The following is a 20,883-nucleotide window of genomic DNA, read 5'->3' on the forward strand; positions in this document are numbered from 1 at the left end:
AACAGGCTAGCACAATCGTTTTCCATTATGTGGCTGCATTTTATATCGGCATGGTGGCTTACGCAAAATTGTCCATGACTGTGTTTGACATAAAAAAAAAAAAAAAACTTAAACTGATGAATCTTGTGTAACCACTAATTACCTGTCCTGTTATGAATATAACCATAGTGTGTAAACATGACGTTAAAATCCTAATAAATAAATAATAACAATTACAATATGTGGAGCACTGGTACTGAGAGCACACGGATAAGTGCATCTTCCAATGACTAGGCTGTTCGACCACTCCCTCACCCTCAGACATAGCCAGTCATGTCAGTGTACATGCACTGATTATTAAAGTAACAGATTTAGTCATTTGAGTCACTTCACTGAAACAAATCTGTTTGTTGATGTACTCGTGAACTCCTTCCTTTTTAGTCTATAATCTAATTAATCAGACCAAACCAGAATGTTGCCAGAATCCTGTTGATCATTTTGCACATGTAAATGCACTCCACATGTAGGTGTGTTTTATAGTCTATATAAAGATGTTAAGGTTAGGATTTCATCTTGTGTGTCATACAGTTCAGCCCTGCTTTCCTCAACAGGTAAGTGTGAGCAGTTCTCACTGCCAGGCTAGACATGTTCACACACCGCCGTGCTCGTGTGGAGAAGTGTGCCCTGATGACCTTTTGATCATTGCACGCTTAAATTTCCTCTCCACAGGTGATCCGCAAAGGATGGCTGACCATTAACATCAGCTTCATGAAGGGAGGATCCAAGGAGTACTGGTTTGTCCTGACGGCCGAGTCCCTGTCCTGGTACAAGGATGAAGAGGTGAGTCAGTTGATTGCAGGTGGTGAGCCAAGAGCTGATAGTGTGATAGTAATAGTGTGTCATGTTGACTTTGCTAAAATTCTGCTAGAAATGCCTCAATTTTAATTTTTAAAAGCTTTGTATTACCATAAAATTATCAAAGCACCCACCCATCAAGAGTTCAAGAGATGCTTCATTGTCATTTCAGCTGTATACAAGTACATTTCGCAGCAGAGAAGGTGCAAGATGCAATATTGTGCAAATTGCAAGTAATACAGTCACTAAGTAGTTGTATGTGTTGAAGTTGTCAGAGTCCAGGGAACTAGACTGTGTTGGTTGTGTGCATGTGTAAGTGCGTGTGAGTGAGTGTATGTGCATGTAAGTTTGAGTGTGTATATACACCGATCGGCCGTAACATAACCACCTCCTTCTTTCTACACTTACTGTCCATATTATCAGCTCCACTTACCATATAGAAGCACTTTGTAGTTCTACAATTACTGACTGTAGTCCATCTGTTTCTCTACATACTTTTTTTTAGCCTGCTTTCATCCTGTTCTTTAATGGTCAGGACCCCGACAGGACCACTACAGAGTAGGTATTATTTAGATGGTGGATCATTCTCAGCACTGCAGTGACACTGACATGGTGGTGGTGTGTTAGTGTGTGTTGTGCTGGTATGAGTGGATCAGACACAGCAACGCTGCTGGAGTTTTTAAATACCGTGTCCACTCACTGTCCACTCTATTAGACATTCCTACCTAGTTGGTCCACCTTGTAGATGTAAAATCAGAGATGATCGCTCATCTATTGCTGCTGTTTGAGTTGGTCATCTTCTAGACCTTCATCAGTGCTCACAGGACGCTGCCCACGGGGCGCTGGTGGCTGGATATTTTGGTTGGTGGACTATTCTCAGTCCAGCAGTGACAGTGAGGTGTTTAAAAACTCCAGCAGTGCTGCTAACACTAACACACCACCACCATGTCAGTGTCACTGCAGTGCTGAGAATCATCCACCACCCAAATAATACCTGCTCTGTGGTGACCATTGAAGAACAGCATGAAAGGGGGCTAACAAAGTATTCAGAGAAACAGATGGACTGCAGTCAGTAATTGTAGAACTACAAAGTGCTTCTATATGGTAAGTGGAGCTGATAAAATAGACAGTGTGTGTAGAAACAAGGAGGTGGTTTTAATGTTATGGCTGATCGGTTTATATCCTTTTAAGTTCAATTTTTAGTTTTTTTTTTTAGTCGTTGGATTGTAACTGTCGTGTCTAAGCTTTCTTTATGCTAATCATGAGTTTGATAAGCACATGAGCAGTGTTTACAAGCAGGAGAGGCTTAATTCCTAAAATTCAAGACACAGTATGAACACCATATGTAATATAGTCCTGCTAGCAAGACCTCATTTCTTATAAGCTGTATTGTAGACTATTACTACTCAAACAAGGTTTTGTTTTTAAATTAGTTTATTGAGGTTTTCACATGTAAAATGACAGGATTAGGACAAGACACACTCTCCAGACCCCCCCCTTACCCTCTTAAGATTGCATGTAATAATATCGTGTGGTCATAAGTCCTCTATATTACAGCTGTTGTGCAAAGCCAAAACAATTAAAGGATTGTTTTGCAGTTTTCTCTTTGACGCTTTCACTTTAAACACATTGTTTTTACAGTTCTGTGGTATCATTAGTTTTTTTTTTTATTCTCCATCAACCCTGACCAGGGTAAAGCCGGGAAACACTGGGAAACCCATATTATTTATGTATATATATTTTTTTCTGCCGACTTCAGCGCGTCCAGTTACCAGATTGCCTTATCCTTCCTCTCTACTGATGCTGATCCCCGCTCCTCGAGCCACACCCTGATCAACGCAGTATTCCCAGACTCTGTGCAGGCACCATCTGTCAGCCAGCAGAGGTCGTAATTGCATCAGCCATGAGAGAGTCCCTATCTGGCTTCCACCCTGTATGAACAACAAGCCAATCGTTGTTCATGTAGGTGCCCAGCCCAGGCGGATGGCAGAGCTGAGATTCGAACCGATGAGTTTGTAATGTCAGCTCTGGTGTTTTACTGCTGCGCCACCTGAGCGTCCATATTATGTATATAATATATACAGGTATATTATGTAATAAGTCCAGTCTTCCCCCAACACCCCCACCCTCCCCACTTTAACATTACTAAATTATTATTGCATGTTCTTTAATTTTCTATGTTACAGATGTTGTGCAAAGCCAAAAAGTTTTAGGGATTGTCTGAGATGTCACAGTTGTAGCCTAGGGCAGTTGTAACCTAGTGGTTAAGGTAGTGGACTAGTAATCGGAAAGTCGCTGGTTCAAGCCTCACTACTGCCAGGTTGTCGCTGTTGGGCCCTTAAACAAGGCCCTTAACCCTCAATTGCTCAGACAATATACTGTCACAGTACTGTAAGTCGCTTTGGATAAAAGGCGTAAATGTCACAAGGGAAGTGGACTCCAGGAATGGAATTATCTTACATATTTCTAAACAGATGGATTGTAGTAGTAAAAGGCCTGTGGTATAACGGTGTGGTCCCAAAGTTCTTTGTCACTTTACAAAAAGCTCTACACCATATAGGCAGTCCTTTCTCACTGGTTTAGATAAGATTAGTATGAAGTTTAAAGGTTTACACTCCACCACTGCCAAGCTGCCAACATTGGGGCCTTGTGCATGGCTTTAAACCCATTGTGATTTGAAATGTATCCTGCTTTATTTGGATTAAGGAGTTTGCTAATGTTAAATTAAATGAAAATGTGTTCTTGGCATGGTGCAGAAGGAGCTAGTTAAGTTTATCAGGACCTGCAAACCTGCTATAGCACATCAACTTTACATGATGTCCCACTCCAAAACCACCGTAATACAACATCCGTAGAGTCATCCTCTCGCTCGTGTGTGTGTGTGTCCCGGCCCAGCCTAACCAATGTGCGGACTACTGTTCAGCTGCAGCATGATGAACAGGTAGTCTGAACACTGGGCAGGCGGGGGGGTGGGATGCATGGACGGAGGGTTCAGTTATGCCGCAGGTCACTGGCCTGGAGTGTGGAGGGGGAAAGAAGAAAGTAAACATTCAAATCAGACACACTGATAAAGCTGAACGGTCATGACTATTAGCAAGACTGGAACAGAATTAGATTTAGTTTTTGTCTTAGTTCTAATGAATCTACACCGCACTTTATCAACAGAGGCCAGATTCTCTTATCTAAGCATGGGTTTGTGTTTTTCATAAATCTGAACTTAAGCTGGGGGAAAAAACCCAATAAAATACTTCTTGTACCACAGATAAGATTATAAATTAGAAATTAAATTTATTCTTGTAATCTGTTTGTACATAAATGAGTTTTTTTTCTTCTGATCTCTGATCCTTGCCCTATGTATAATCTAATAATAGTCATGCATAAAAACAAGTATTTTGCAATCAGTTGCACTTAAAATAGCACATACAAGCTTTCGATTGTTGCTACATACTGAAGTAAAGCACACATGCTCTTCGCTTACCAGTTGCTGTTAGTACAGAGAAGTTTGTCGCCCAGTCCTGGACCGGGACTTTTTCCGTCGCCCCTCGCCACGAATTTCCCAAGAACGGCGCATGCCGTGTCCCCTTGTGCACTTCTCTGTGGCAGAGGCAGAAAGAAATAAAGAAAAAGAGAACGAAGAGAGCAGAGCGGTGGTACACGGCGGGACGAGAGTGACGTGGCAGGCGGGCTGAGATGTTCCAGCCGGGATCTGACTTTGGAATTTGCAGGAAATCGTACTGGGTTACGCGTACTGGGGGTGGCGTGCGTGTGTGTGTGTGTTGGGGGAGGGAGGTTTTGTGTTCATCTGAGTGATGTAACCGTTAGGTCTCTTTCTGTGAGTGCATAAATGTTTCCAGATGCTTCTGCTTAACAGAGCGCTGGCAACCCCCACTTCTACATAGCACACCAAGACTCACTCACTCACATATACTTTCTATCTCTCTCGCCCATCACCCTCCTGCCCACCATGCCACACTGGTGGTCCAGTGTTAATACCGCTCTAAAGCAGTGGATTCCTGTGCCTTGATTTTTTTCCCTGCCTTTACTTTAGTACTTCAGGAGCGTAGATCTAAGTTTTACTGGCTTTATTTAATTATTTAATGTTCGTAGGCCTGGTTAAGAGGACAGCAGCTTTGTGTTTAAAAATGAGGTTCTTTTCTGTACAGCCCTTATTTTTACGCTGACAAACTTCAGACACTAAATTTTGTGGTTAGATTTAAATCAAAAAAGGCTTTTTTTAATCTGACAAGCCTTAGAAATAGTTTGTTGGCATAAAGGTGGTCTATTATTGTACAAACCCCATTTCCCAAAAAATTGGGGTTAATATTTGGCTGACCAACTTAATAGCATTTTGTAATTGTAAGTATTATGAGTAAATTTTGAATTTGATAGCTGTAACACACACACAAAGTTGGGACAGTTAAAGCAGGTAAATTGGCAACAATAGGCCAATAGTGGGCAATTAAAAAGTCCAAGGGGACACATGACAAACTGAGATAGGAGGGCCGGACCAATTTGCTGAACTTAATTCTGCTCAATAATAATTTTATCTTTTATATAAAAGCAGTAAATTGTACAGCTCTGATAAGCTGTTACTGTTAAGAATGGATGTTACAATCAGGCAATAAAAATGAGAAGCAGCCAGAGTAAAAACATCAACATTATTTCACTATTTAATCAGCTTCCACAAAAACAGGTGTGAACAAACTACACTGGTACCTTGTAACTCAACATCCCCTAAACTCAAAATCTTTGAAACTCAACGCCCTTTGTCGGGAAATGTGTACCCTTAAACTCAACATTTCTCTTAAACTCAACGTGTTTTTTAAAAATGTATTTATTTAATTTTAAATTAACAATGAACAGTTGCTTTGTTCAGCGCTCGGCTTGAGCAGTGCTGTAATACGTTATCATATGAGACGAAACTGCATGTGTGTGGAACAATTGTCAGATTCACTCGGAAAGCTCCACATGTATGTGTGTACCTGTTTCACTTTTAAACATGTGTTACAGCTCGGTGTTCTTAGAGATTGTGAGGATCAGTTTTTTTATTTCAGTGTTTTTATATTATATTTGTGTTATTTTCAGTGTATAAGTGTCAAAAACAACCTTGTTATTTTACATAGGCCTAGGGCGGCACGGTGGCTAAGTGGGTAGCACTGTCGCCTCACAGCAAGAAGGTCCTGAGTTCGATCCCCAGGTGGGGTGGTCCGAGTACTTTCTGTGTGGAGTTTGCATGTTCTCCCCGTGTCTGCGTGGGTTTCTCCGGGTGCTCCGGTTTCCTCCCACAGTCCAAAGATGTGCAAGTGAGGTGAATTGGAGATACTAAATTGTCCATGACTGTGTTCGATATAACCTTGTGAACTGATGTATCTTGTGTAATGAGTAACTACCGTTTCTGTCATGAATGTAACCAAAGTGTAAAACATGACGTTAAAATCCTAATAAACAAACAAACAAACATAAGCCTAAAATGGAGCCATGGACTGCTATAGTCCTGGACGTGTAGCTAGCAGAGCTTCATATGTACTGCTCTGCGAAGTTCAAGTTCACTTATATTTCTCTGTGTGTTTAGTACCGTAATGGTGATTTAAATTGTGATCCTTAAATGGCTTTACATCTGACTTCAGTAAATAACTTCCTGGACGTCCTTGTTAAAAACTCTACCTTTGCTATCAGTCACACTCACAGTTCTGTTCACCAACACATTACGGTAAAGCTGACATGCAAAAAAAATAGCAGTCCCTTTAAAAATAATGCCATTGTATTGCATGTAAGATGTACACTTATTTAAGTCTGATTTTAATTACTACTGACCTTAACCTGTTGAATGTGTGTGACTTTCAAACCCTTAAACAGTGTTGCGTGAGGAGCGGTTATGCTATTGTTATTTCTGTCTGACTTGAATCGTATTGAATAATCTAATCAGGCGTTGAGTACACATCACAACATAACTGAGGATTTGTTAAAATAATCTTAAATAGTTTATTCATTTCATTTTCATGAACTACTTTGTCCTGGTCAGGGTCGCATTTAGTCCAGCTAACACTGTCAAACTCTAGGCACAAGGCAGAAACACCCTGGCTTCGAACCCAGGATCCCAGCAGTGGGGAGGGGAGTAATTATCTAATTAAACCCCGAAAATCGCACAGTGAAGACCAGCCTCATTTTTCATTTCGAACTTTATTTACTTAAAACACAGGAAGTAGGTGTGTGTTTCTCTGTGGTCGCCCTCACACTGCGTCACCTTATCTCTCTTTCCCTTTTATGCTCTCTTGTAGGAGAAGGAGAAAAAATACATGCTTCCTCTGGACAACCTAAAGATCCGAGATGTGGAGAAAGGTTTCATGTCTACTAAACACACCTTTAGTATCTTCAACACAGAGCAAAGGTCGGCCAGCACAGTTCAGCACACACTGTGTGTGTGTGTGTTTTGTGTGTGTGTTTATGCTATCGGTGTTCTTATGTCCACGTGTTTGTTCATGCAGAAATGTCTATAAAGATCTGCGTCAGATCGACCTGGCGTGCGATACTCCGGAGGACGTGGACAGTTGGAAGGCCTCGTTCCTCCGAGCAGGTGTTTACCCTGAGAAGGATCAGGTACTGCACCCGTATGTTCTTTCCACAGATACACCTCAAGAGTTCCAGTTTTTGTGGCATTATGGATAAAGCTGCAGGCTTGATTCAGTCCACAACCTAGTGATTTATCTGTATCAAATAGGCGGCACAGTGGCTCAGTGGGTAGCACTGTCGCCTCACAGCAACAAGGTCCTGGGTTTGATCCCCAGGTGGAGCGGTCCTGGTTCTTTCTGTGCAGAGTTCCCCCCGTTTCTGGGTGGGTTTATCTTTTACTACCACATTATCCTGGTCAGAGTGGCTGTGGGTCCCATTACCCCAGAATCACTCGGTGCAATTCAGGAACATACCAAACACAATGCAAGAACATACCCAACACAATGCAGGAACACCCCCCCCCCCCCCCTCCCCCCCCTCTTCTTTCTTTCATTTACATTTTTGGCACTTAGCAGATGCTTTTATCCATAATATACTGTGACAGTACAGTGGGGCCAAAAAGTATTTAGTCAGCCACTGATTGTGCAGGTTCTCCTACTTAGAAAGATGAGAGAGGTCTGTAATTTTCATCATAGGTACACTTCAACTATGAGAGACAAAATGAGAAAAAAAAATCCAGGAAATCACATTGTAGGATTTTTAAAGATTTTTTTTGTAAATTATGGTGGAAAATAAGTATTTGGTCAATAACAAAAGTTCAACTCAATACTTTGTAACATAACCTTTGTTGGCAATGCCAGAGGTCAAACGTTTCCTGTAAGTCTTCACCAGGTTTGCACACACTGTAGCTGGTATTTTGGCCCATTCCTCCATGCAGATCTCCTCTAGAGCAGTGATGTTTTGGGGCTGTCGCTGGGCAACATGGACTTCACAAATTTTCTATGGGGTTGAGGTCTGGAGACTGGCTAGGCCACTCCAGGACCTTTAAATGCTTTTTACGGAGCCACTCCATCGTTGCCCGAGTGGTGTGTTTGGGATCATTGTCATGCTGGAAGACCCAGCCACGTTCCATCTTCAATGCTCTCACTGATGGAGGGAGGTTTTGGCTTAAAATCTCACGATACATGGCCCCGTTCATTCTTCCCTTAACACGGATCAGTCGTCCTGTCCCCTTTGCAGAAAAAGAGCCCCAAAGCATGATGTTTCCACCCCCATGCTTCACAGTAGGTATGGTGTTCTTCAGCATTCTTCTTCCTCCAAACACGACGAGTTGAGTTTTTACCAAAAAGTTCCATTTTGGTTTCATCTGACCACATGATATTCTCCCAATCCTCTTCTGGATCATCCATATGCTCTCTGGCAAACATCAGACAGGCCTGGACATGTACTGGCTTAAGCAGGGGGACACTGCAGGATTTGAGTCCCTCTCGGCGTAGTGTGTTACTGATGGTAGCCTTTGTTACTTTGGTCCCAGCTCTCTGCAGGTCATTCATCAGGTCCCTCCGTGTAGTTCTGGGATTTTTGCTCACCGTTCTCATGATCATTTTGACCCCACGGGATGAGATCTTGACCCCAAGGGAGATTATCAATGGTCTTGTATGTCTTCCATTTTCTTACAATTGCTCCCACAGTTGATTTATTCACACCAACCTGCTTGCCTATTGTAGATTCACTCTTCCCAGCCTGGTGCAGGTCTACAATTTTCTTCCTGGTGTCCTTCGACAGCTCTTTGGTCTTAACCATGGTTGAGTTTGGAGTCTGACTGTTTGAGGCTGTGGACAGGTGTCTTTTATACAGATAACGAGGTCAAACAGGTGGCATTAATACATGGAGGACAGAAGAGCTTCTTAAAGAAGAAGTTACAGGTCTGTGAGAGCCAGAAATCTTGCTTGTTTGTTATTGACCAAATACTTGTTTTCCACCATAATTTACAAATAAATTCTTTAAAAATCCTACAATGTGATTTCCTGGATTTTTTTTCTCATTTTGTCTCTCATAGTTGAAGTGTACCTATGATGAAAATTACAGACCTCTCTCATCTTTCTAAGTAGGAGAACCTGCACAATCAGTGGCTGACTAAATACTTTTTGACCCCACTGTATATTATCTAAGCACTTTAGGTTTAAGGGCCTTGCTTAAGGGCCCAACAGTGGCAACCTGGTAGTGTTGGGGCTTAAACCAACTTCCTTTTCATTACTAGTCCAGTACCTTAACCGCTAGGCTGCTACTTTCATGCATAGCCAATCACGGCTGATTGCACCGCTGGGGATTCAAACCCTAGATCTCAGCATTAGGCAAGTGTAACTTAACGCTGCACCAGCCGGGCACTATCTCCATGTTTCATTATTTATTTTGTATTCCCCCTCCATCTCAGAGAAATATTCTTTTAGGGTTGCTCATAAGGCATCAACATAGGGTTGCTCATAAGGCATCAACAAGCATCAACTAGTCTGCATTTCTGGTGTGGAGAGTCCATATGGACATTACTGGCTAATGTTTGAGGGGAGTCTTTCCCTCTGTTCTTACTGCTGTGGCATGGGTTTTCTACAACCCCTGGCAAAAATTATGGAATCACCACTCTTGGAAGATGTTCTTTCAATTGTTTAATTTTGTAGAAAAAAAATAAATCACAGACATGCCACAAAACTATCATTTCTCAAACTGTCAACCCTCTGGCATTAAGAAACAATAAAAAAAGAAACAAATATAATAGTTGTGGTCAGTCACAATTGCTTTTTTTTTAGATCAAGTAGAGGAAAAAAATATGGAATCACTCAAATCTGAGGAAAAAATTATGGAATCATTAGAAAACACTGCACCATTATTACTTTGTTGCACCACCTCTGGCTTTTATAATGGTTTAAACTCTCTGAGGCATGGAGTTAACTAATGACAAACAGTATTCTTCATCAATCTGCCTTCAACTGTCTCTTGCTGTTGCCAGATCAGCTTTGCAGGTTGGAACCTTGTCATTGACCATTTTCTTCAATTTCCACCAGAGATTTTCAAATGGATTGAGATCTGGACTATTTGCAGGCCATGCCATTGACATTATATGTTTTCTTGAAGGAAAGTTTTCACGTCCTTTGCCCTATGGCAAGATGCATTATCATCTTGAAAAATGAAGTCATCATCACCAAACATCCTTTCAACTGATGGAATAAGAAAAGCGTCCAAAATTTCAATGTGGACTTTGGCATTTATTGAAGACCATCTCCCCTGTGCCTTTACCCGACATGCAGGCCCATATCATCAACAACTGTGGAAATTAACATGTTTTCTTTAGGCAGTTATCTTCATAAATTTCATTGGACAGACACCAAACAAAAGTTCCAGCATCATCACCTTGCCCAATGCAGATTCGCGATTCATCACTGAAGATCACTTTTATCCAGTCACCCACAGTCCACGATTGCTTTTCTTTAGCCTACTTTAACCTTGTTCTTTTCTTTTTAGGTGTTAATGGTGGCTTTTGTTTGGCTTTTCTGTATGTAAATCCCATTTCTTTTAGGTGATTTCTTACAGTTCAGTCACAGACATTGACTCCACTTTCCGGCCACTTGTTTCTCATTTGTTTTGTTGTGCATTTTCTGTTTTCAAGACATATTGCTTTAAGTTTTCTATCTTGATGCTTTGATGTCTTACTTGGTCTACCAGTGCTTCCCTTTTACAACCTTCCCATTTTGTTTGGACTTGGTCCAGATTTTAAACACAGCTTACTGGGAACAACCAACATCTTTTGCGACATTCCACAATGATTTATCTTCTTGAAGGAGTTTTATAATCCTCTCATTTGTTTCAACTGACATATCTTGTGTTGGAACCATGATTCATGACAATCTGCTTTGTGCAACAGCTCTCCGAGGTGTAAGCACTCTTTTTAAACTGAAGAATAATAAGCAAATCTAATCTGCTGCAGATGTTTTGTTTTTAAACTGCAAATTACAGAGTGATTCCATAATTTTTTCCTCAGATTTGAGTGATTCCATATTTTTTTCCTCTACTTGATCTAAAAAAAGCAATTGTGACTGACCACAACTATTATATTTGTTTCTTTTTTTTTTTGTTTCTTAATGCCAGAAGGTTGACATTTTGAAAAATGATAGTTTTGTGGCATGTCTGTGATTTTTTTTTTTTCTACAAAATTAAACAATTGACAGAACATCTTCCAAGAGTGGTGATTCCATAATTTTTGCCAGGGGTTGTACTAACATGCAATAAAACTTGTAGAGGGTTTATTGGCTGCTCCAAAGTGCAAGTAAAACTCAGTAAAGGTTGGATTGGTGCCCAGTTTAGGGTGTATTCCTGTCCTTTGCCAGATGTAGAACCCACTTCTAGCCTGAGTGGGATAAGGCGGTTAGTAAAAATGAACCACTGATTAATTACAAGTGCGGACTTGGTACTGGCACTGAGAGCGCACTGAAAAGTGCACCTTCCAAAGCTAGGCTGTTCAGCAAGACCTGTCAACAGGACCACTATGATGTGTTTACGTTTTTTACAATTGAATTATTATAGATGTTTTGAAATCGCACATAAGAGGGACCTGTGTAACACTGGCCAAAAACAATTGGACACCCTGGATACTAACAATTCATACAACGTATAAGGCATATTTAGACGCACTACTTAGACAGCACCACAGTTTTTGCTTGCTAAGATAATACAGTTAGCCTCAGGCCTTTCAATCCAATGGGCTGAAGCGGCGCAACCCTCCCTCTGCGTACCAAAAACAGTTAAACTTTTACTGACGGGCCCAAATTTGCAAATAAATGACACTTGTACACCTTTATACAAATTAAATATCTATGAGAATTTATTTACATTTGAAAAGAACTCCATATTCGTCCGACATATTTGTAATTTTTTGTGAGAAAAGTTGTGTTGTATTGAATGCTGGGATTGCCTTCAACGCTCTGGAAGCATCGGATGCTCCCTCATTATTCAGTCAGATTATAGCTTAGAAATAAGGCACCTTAGTAGGCAGCATTTTAAGGTATTTAAGAATTTAGACATGCCTTTTTCGTGTAGGATGAAGTAAAATGCGTATATGTAGAGAGATCACTAGGTTTTCGGACAGACCCCTTGTTTGATGAGTTGAATGTGGAGGAAGCCCCAGCCTGCACAGAGCCCTGATTACAACCCCATTTAAAATATAAAAATAAATTGCCAATGCTAATTCTAAGCAAGACCTTGGTGCCTAATCGCAGAAAGAAATTTTTGACTGAGAATGCAAAAATTCCCACAGAAACATTTCTAGAAAAGTATAAGCTGGCGTAACTGAAAAGTGGGAGTTATGTCATATTGATGCCCATGCTCAGGTGTCCACATATTTTCGGCCATAAATGTAAGAAACAAATATGTCAATAAATCCATTATGACAGTTAAGATTTGGATTTCATATATTGTGTGTGTGTGTGTGTCCTTGGTGTAGGTTGATGAAGATGAAGGTGCCCCAGTAGACACCTTCTCTATGGACCCTCAGCTGGAGCGGCAGGTGGAAACGATCCGCAATCTGGTGGATTCCTACATCGGCATCGTCAACAAGACCATCCGAGACCTCATGCCTAAAACCATCATGCACCTGATGATTAATAATGTAAGTGAATTGCCGTTATTATGAATGTGTTATGCACATACACTATATTGCCAAAAGTATTCACTCACCCATCCAAATAATTGAATTCAGGTGTTCCAATCACTTCCATGGCCACAGGTGTATAAAACCGAGCACCTAGGCATGCAGACTGCTTCTACAAACATTAGTGAAAGAATGTGTCACTCTCAGGAGCTCAGTGAATTCCAGCATGGTACCGTGATAGGATGCCACCTGTGCAACAAGTCCAGTCGTGAAATTTCCTCACTACTAAATATTCCACAGTCGACTGTAAGTGGTATTATAACAAAGTGGAAGTGATTGGGAACGACAGCAACTCAGCCACGAAGTGGTAGGCCATGTAAAATGACAGAGTGAGGTCAGCGAATGCTGAGGCGTATAGCGCGTAGAGGTCACCACCAACTTTCTGCAGAGTTAATCGCTACAGACCTCCAAACTATGTGGCCTTCAGATTAGCTCAAGAACAGTGTGTAGAGCTTCATGGAATGGGTTTCCATGGCCGAGCAGCTGCATCCAAGACTTACATCACCAAGCGCAATGCAAAGCGTCGGATGCAGTGGTGTAAAGCACGCCGCCACTGGACTCTAGAGCAGTGGAGACGTGTTCTCTGTGGTGATGAATCACGCTTCTCTGTCTGGCAATCCGATGGACGAGTCTGGGTTTGGCGGTTGCCAGGAGAACGGTACTTGTCTGACTGCATTGTGCCGAGTGTAAAGTTTGGTGGAGGGGGGATTATGGTGTGGGGTTGTTTTTCAGGAGTTGTGCTCGGCCCCTTAGTTCCAGTGAAAGGAACTCTTAATGCTTCAGCATACCAAGAGATTTTGGACAATTTCATGCTCCTATCTTTCTGAGAACAGTTTGGGGATGGCCCCTTCCTGTTCCAACATGACTGCGCACCAGTGCACAAAGCAAGGTCCATAAAGACATGGATGAGCGAGTTTGGTGTGGAAGAACTTGACTGGCCTGCACAGAGTCCTGACCTCAACCTGATAGAACACCTTTGGGATGAATTAGAGCGGAGACTGCGAGCCAGGGCTTCTCGTCCAACATCAGTGTCTGACCTCACAAATGCGCTTCTGGAAGAATGGTCAAAAATTCCCATAAACACACTCCTAAACCTCATGGAAAGCCTTCCCAGAAGAGTTGAAGCTGTTATAGTTGCAAAGGGGGGATCGGCATCATATTAAACCCTATGGATTAAGAATGGGATGTCACTCAAGTTAATATGTGTGTGAAGGCAGACGAGCGAATACTTTTGGCAATATAGTGTGTATGCCAGATCAGACAATGGTTTACAGTCAACCGCTGGCATGCACAAATTCGCTCGGTTTCAGTTTCAGTTTGACTGAGTAAGCTTTCAGAATGACATGCATGGAAACATAAATGCTTGCTCATTTCCAAAACTCTGCCCTCTTAATGCACATGATCAACATTCATCTGGTTCTTCTGATTTACGTTGTTGCGTTTTTACCATGTTTCTGAAAGTGGTTAGAGGATTAGTTTACCAAAACCGATTTAGCTTCAAAGACAAGGTGGAGAAACAGAAACCAGACCAGGATGAACATCACAACTCTGTGTGGGTTTAGGTATGGTTAGTCATTTCTTCTCACATGTAGCGGCAAAATCGGGTGTTTCATGAATTAATGGATGAAGTCATTTTGGATGAAAACGTTTTTTTTTTTTTTTGCAGTTCATCTTGCAGGCAGCAGAGGGCTTCAGAATTCACAAAAAGAATTTTGGAAAAATATATTCTGTTTATTTTATCAGCTCCACTTACCATATAGAAGCACTTTGTAGCTCTACAATTACTGACTGTAGTCCATCTGTTTCACCTACATGCTGTTTTTAACCTCCTTTTACTCTGTTCTTTAATGGTCAGGACCACAACAAAGCAGGTATTATTTAAGTGGTGGATCATTCTCAGCACTTCAGTGACACTGACATGATGGTGGTGGTGTGTTAGTGTGTGTTGTGCTGGTATGAGTGGATCAGACACAGCAGCGCTGCTGGAGCTTTTAAATACGGTGTCCACTCATTGTCCACTCTATTAGACAATCCTACCTAGTTGGTCCACCTTGTAGATGTAAAGTCAGAGACGATCGCTCATCTATTGCTGCTGTTTGAGTTGGTCATCTTCTAGACCTTCATCAGTGGTCACAGGACGCAGCCCATGGGGCGCTGTTGGCTGGATATGTTTTTGGTTGGTGGACTATTCTCAGTCCAGCAGTGACAGTGAGGTGTTTAAAAACTCCATCAGCGTTGCTGTGTCTGATCCACTCATGCCAGCACAACACACACTAACACACCACCACCATGTCAGTGTCACTGCAGTGCTGAGAATGACCCACCACCTAAATAATACCTGCTCTGTAGTGGTCCTGACCATTAAAGTAAGTGAACGGAGGTTAAAAAAGTTAGTTCTTTTCTTTATTTTATTAGTCCACAATGTTACAGTGTGTGTGTTTATTAGAGAGCTGTTATGTTTGCAAAGCATCTTTAAAAATGTTACGATTTTTATTTTCTCTTTACAGGCTAAGGACTTCATCCACTCCGAGCTGCTGGCGTACCTGTACTCCTCAGGCGATCAGAACACTCTTATGGAGGAGTCAGCCGATCAGGCTCAGAGGAGGGACGAGATGCTGCGCATGTATCACGCCCTCAAGGAGGCACTCACCATCATCGGTGACATCAGCACCTCCACCATTTCTACACCGGTTCCACCCCCGGTTAATGACAGCTGGATCCCAGAAGTCAGGTCAGCATCACTTACTATTCCCTGTAGGGCTACAGGACTCGGTCGTTATTTTAATACAATAAAATAATTACAATTATTTGTGTTCTCTCTCTCTTGTCTATAGCCCCACCCCTCAGCGAAGACCACCTGCACAGGCTCCTCCCCCCAGCAGGCCTCCAGCAGTGAGAGGCCCTACACCAGGACCTCCTCCTCTAAACCCCTCCCCTGCTTTTGGTGCCCCACCTATCCCATCACGACCTGGACAGCCTATAAACGCCTTTAACAACAGCATCATGGATCCGTTCAGCGCACCTCCTCTAGTGCCCTCCCGCCCTGCACGTGTGCCCCCTGGTGTGCCAAGGTAAACACTCACCTCTACGCATTCACAGAGAGAAAGGCTAGTGAGCCTCCTCTCTGCATTTCTCAGTCTTGCACACTGCATTTAGAGTGATGCTGCTTTTTACCTTAACACTATCTTTTGATTGATATTCGATTAGTGTATGAGGCTGAGAAATGCTGTATATATACAGTGTATCACAAAAGTGAGTACACCCCTCACATTTCTGCAGATATTTAAGTATATCTTTTCATGGGACAACACTGACAAAATGACACTTTGACACAATGAAAAGTAGTCTGTGTGCAGCTTATATAAAAGTGTAAATTTATTCTTCCCTCAAAATAACTCAATATACAGCCATTAATGTCTAAACCACCGGCAACAAAAGTGAGTACACCCCTTAGTGAAAGTTCCTGAAGTGTCAATATTTTGTGTGGCCACCTTTATTTCCCAGAACTGCCTTAACTCTCCTGGGCATGGAGTTTACCAGAGCTTCACAGGTTGCCACTGGAATGCTTTTCCACTCCTCCATGACGACATCACAGAGCTGGCGGATATTCGAGACTTTGCGCTCCTCCACCTTCCGCTTGAGGATGCCCCATAGATGTTCTATTGGGTTTAGGTCTGGAGACATGCTTGGCCAGTCCATCACCTTTACCCTCAGCCTCTTCAATAAAGCAGTGGTCGTCTTAGAGGTGTGTTTGGGGTCATTATCATGCTGGAACACTGCCCTGCGACCCAGTTTCCGGAGGGAGGGGATCATGCTCTGCTTCAGTATTTCACAGTACATATTGGAGTTCATGTGTCCCTCAATGAAATGTAACTCCCCAACACCTGCTGCACTCATGCAGCCCCAGACCATGGCATTCCCACCACCATGCTTGACTGTAGGCATGACACACTTATCTTTGTACTCCTCACCTGATTGCCGCCACACATGCTTGAGACCATCTGAACCAAACAAATTAATCTTGGTCTCATCAGACCATAGGACATGGTTCCAGTAATCCATGTCCTTTGTTGACATGTCTTCAGCAAACTGTTTGCGGGCTTTCTTGTGTAGAGACTTCAGAAGAGGCTTCCTTCTGGGGTGACAGCCATGCAGACCAATTTGATGTAGTGTGCGGCGTATGGTCTGAGCACTGACAGGCTGACCCCCCACCTTTTCAATCTCTGCAGCAATGCTGACAGCACTCCTGCACCTATCTTTCAAAGACAGCAGTTGGATGTGACGCTGAGCACGTGCACTCAGCTACTTTGGACGACCAACGCGAGGTCTGTTCTGAGTGGACCCTGCTCTTTTAAAACGCTGGATGATCTTGGCCACTGTGCTGCAGCTCAGTTTCAGGGTGTTGGCAATCTTCTTGTAGCCTTGGCCATCTTCATGTAGCGCAACAATTCGTCTTTTAAGATCCTCAGAGAGTTCTTTGCCATGAGGTGCCATGTTGGAACTTTCAGTGACCAGTATGAGAGAGTGTGAGAGCTGTACTACTAAATTGAACACACCTGCTCCCTATGCACACCTGAGACCTAGTAACACTAACAAATCACATGACATTTTGGAGGGAAAATGACAAGCAGTGCTCAATTTGGACATTTAGGGGTGTAGTCTCTTAGGGGTGTACTCACTTTTGTTGCCGGTGGTTTAGACATTAATGGCTGTATATTGAGTTATTTTGAGGGAAGAATAAATTTACACTGTTATATAAGCTGCACACAGACTACTTTTCATTGCGTCAAAGTGTCATTTTGTCAGTGTTGTCCCATAAAAAGATATACTTAAATATCTGCAGAAATGTGAGGGGTGTATTCACTTTTGTGATACACTGTATATACAGCTGCAAACGGAAATATTCAACCCCACTCACCTTACAAGGTTTAGACTCCCGAGACCCTGCAGTCACATATGGGGACGTTACATTTCGGCTTAATGCCTTATACCTCGTTCTGCTTAACTTAGACCTGTTGTCCTCATTAGTAGACACTTTTGTCTGCCATCTAGTAGTAGCAGCAAAAGTAATAGACAGTAAATGAGGTAAAACAAGAAGAAAAATGCATGAATATCAAAGCTCAGGCTTTTAGAGGATGATGTTTGTGTGTTTAGAATTAAATGAAATTATTCCAGAAGTCATCTTAGTACACAGAAAAGGAGGATTTGTTGCTGCTCTGAGAACATAAGTTCAGTCTCAATACTTGGTGGAACATCCATTTACTTTGATAACCTCTAATAAGTGATTTCAGCAAGTCCTAACAAGCTTCTGACTCTCTCTTGTGGAATCTTTATCCGTTCCTCTTATGCACAAGCTTCAAGCTCATGGACATTTGATTGCTTTTGTGCTACAGTTGCTTTCTTTATATCCAACCAAAGATTTTCTATGCAATTTAAATATGGAGACTTAAAAGGCCAATCCAGGATATACCTGGACTGATTTCAAACAAAGCTTGACTTGAAATTGTGCAAAAACTTCAGTTTCATCACAGAAAGCATAGCATTCTTTCTCAGGAGGTCTTGGTATTTCTGTTAATCCATGATGCCAGTAACTCGTCCACGATTGCAAACATCTCCACATCATCACTCCATGTTTCTCTCCAGGGAAGCTACCCAGATTCTGGTTCAGTCACTTATAATCTCACGGTTGGACTACTGCAACTCCCTCCTGGAAGGTGCTCCTATGTCCACTATTAAACCCTTGCAGCTCATTCAAAACGCAGCTGCCCGTCTGGTTTTTAACCAGCCCAAACACTGCCACATCACCCCACTGCTGCGTTCTCTTCACTGGCTTCCTGTAGCTGCACGCATTCAGTTTAAAACACTGATGCTCGCCTACAAAACCAAAAATGGACCAGCCTCAAGCTACCTTCGCGGTCTAATCAAACCCCGCTCTGTACCGCGCAACCTCCGAGCCACCAGTTTTGCTCGACTTGATCCTCCACCCAGGACTAGAGGAAGACAAGCATCAAAGCTCTTCTCTGTTCTGGCACCCAAGTGGTGGAATGAACTTCCTCTGTCTGTCCAAACATCTGAGTCTCTTGCTGTCTTTAAAAAACGATTCATCACCTTTTTATTAAGTACTTAAGCTGACTTGTACTTACTTACTAACAATTTTTTTCCATTTCCATAAAAAACCACTGGTTCTAACGGGTTTCAGCAAATTTGTGTTCTTCGACTGTTGTTTACTTAAACTAGAGAAATGAAATGTTTACTATGGAAGCATTTCTGTAAGTCGCTCTGAATAAGAGTGTCTGCTAAATGCAGAAAATGTAAATGTAAATGTTTCACATAGGATAGCATTCTTCTGGTCATAAGTTTCACCTTTCTTGTGCCAGGAACAGCTGACACATACGGCCAAACGGTTCCAGTTTTGATTCGTCACTTCATAGACCTGTGTCTCAGAACTCTGAAGACCTATCCGCATTCCTTCCAGTTCAAAAATACCTTGCGTCATGGAGTCTGGCTATGAAGTTCTTATTTGTTAAGTGATCTTACGGTTGCCACTGACACATTTGTTCCAGCCTTTATCAGGTCATCCAATAAGACAAAGGTTTTACTTTATTGTTCTGATGAGAGTACTGTGGCCTTGGAGTGAAATTTTTTGGGCTTTTTACCACAGCCAGGACATAAGTTTGAAAAATGTCTTAAGGAATGTTCAAGGTCTTGGAAGTGTTCTTAGACCCACTGCCTTTTTTGGGTGCAGTAAAATGATCCTTTCTGTCAGCTTTAGTTACACCTCCTTAGCTTTTACCATGGTTGCAACACACATTGAACACTTGAATCTCTGGGAACACTCAGCACATTAAGGATCATTATTAAGTTCCCAATGGTTTAATCATGTTGTAACCTAACTTTAGGTCATACAGACTAGCAGTAGGTTTTAAGCAATACTGTGTAGGAGTTAAATAAACATGACATGGTAGTATTAACTAAATATTCTGCTATTCGTTTTCTTCATTTATTTGCTGTATCATTCAACTGATAAAGATGTTAAATCTGATTAAAGCAAATCCATTACCACTGCAGAAAAGTGTTGTTATAAATCCTTATTTTCTTTAGGAGTTGAATATTTTCCATTAAAACTGTAAAATCATACATAAATACACACACAATACACTATATTTGAATGAGTTGTTTTTAGGCTTATGACTGAGTAGCTTTGAACCCTGAATACTCTTGCTAAAACACTTCTATCCTGCAGAGCTCTGTAAATATTGAGGACAGACTGATCACTTCAGGATCTCAGCTAGGATCTAGTGTGATCACTGCTTATTCCTTTGTCTCACACTACTATGTATGAGCAAATCATTACCACTCTCTACAACCTCCTCTCAGCATATTTTCCATAACGTCACAACTAAGTCACCTCTCTCTCTCTCTCTCTCTCTCTCTCTCTTTTCTTTCTCTTTGTCATTGCTTTCTCACATTTTGTCTTGTCACTTTCACCTCTAGCTGTTCTCACTTTTTCCTCTGGGCCTTGTTTCAAGGGCTGATCAAAATAAATGATATTCATAGCACATGAAGTACGACTTTAGGCTAAAATATATCACTGTTTACAAAGAAACACAACTTTTCTTTTATGTTGTATTGTAGCATTTAGTAATTACTTATTTACATCTTTGTTGCATTTAGGGTTGATGATGCCTAACAAACTATCCTAGTTCAGTCCATTTACAGTCAAGTCTGGTCCTTCTCAATCCAGACCTTCAGTCTACCAAATCCAGTCCAGTCCACCCCAATGTAATCCATCAAAGTCCAACCCAGTCTGTGCCAGTTTAATCTACCTCAGGTCAACCCATCACAGTGCAGTCTAATCTGTCATAGTCCAAACAGGTCTATCACAGTTGTATACAAATGGG

The 20,883-nt window shown here is 41.8% G+C and overlaps 1 protein-coding gene across 7 annotated transcripts in view; it reads left to right on the top strand.

Annotated features, from left to right (window-relative positions):
* The window catches only part of dnm2a (dynamin 2a), a 114,486-nt gene that overhangs the window by 84,435 nt on the left and 9,168 nt on the right, over positions 1 to 20,883 (top strand). For 6 of the 7 annotated variants that reach the window (XM_063015847.1, XM_063015834.1, XM_063015827.1 and 3 more), the window contains 6 exons: positions 709 to 819; positions 7,113 to 7,222; positions 7,320 to 7,431; positions 12,776 to 12,940; positions 15,490 to 15,713; positions 15,817 to 16,053. In XM_063015847.1, coding sequence (XP_062871917.1) covers positions 709 to 819; positions 7,113 to 7,222; positions 7,320 to 7,431; positions 12,776 to 12,940; positions 15,490 to 15,713; positions 15,817 to 16,053 — 959 coding nt within the window. Of the gene's footprint in view, positions 1 to 590; positions 820 to 7,112; positions 7,223 to 7,319; positions 7,432 to 12,775; positions 12,941 to 15,489; positions 15,714 to 15,816; positions 16,054 to 20,883 lie in introns of those variants that run through there. The other variant, XM_063015856.1, reaches the window with a different exon arrangement.

The sequence above is a fragment of the Trichomycterus rosablanca genome, chromosome 2 (assembly GCF_030014385.1).
Source record: "Trichomycterus rosablanca isolate fTriRos1 chromosome 2, fTriRos1.hap1, whole genome shotgun sequence".
Lineage (NCBI taxonomy): Eukaryota > Metazoa > Chordata > Actinopteri > Siluriformes > Trichomycteridae > Trichomycterus > Trichomycterus rosablanca.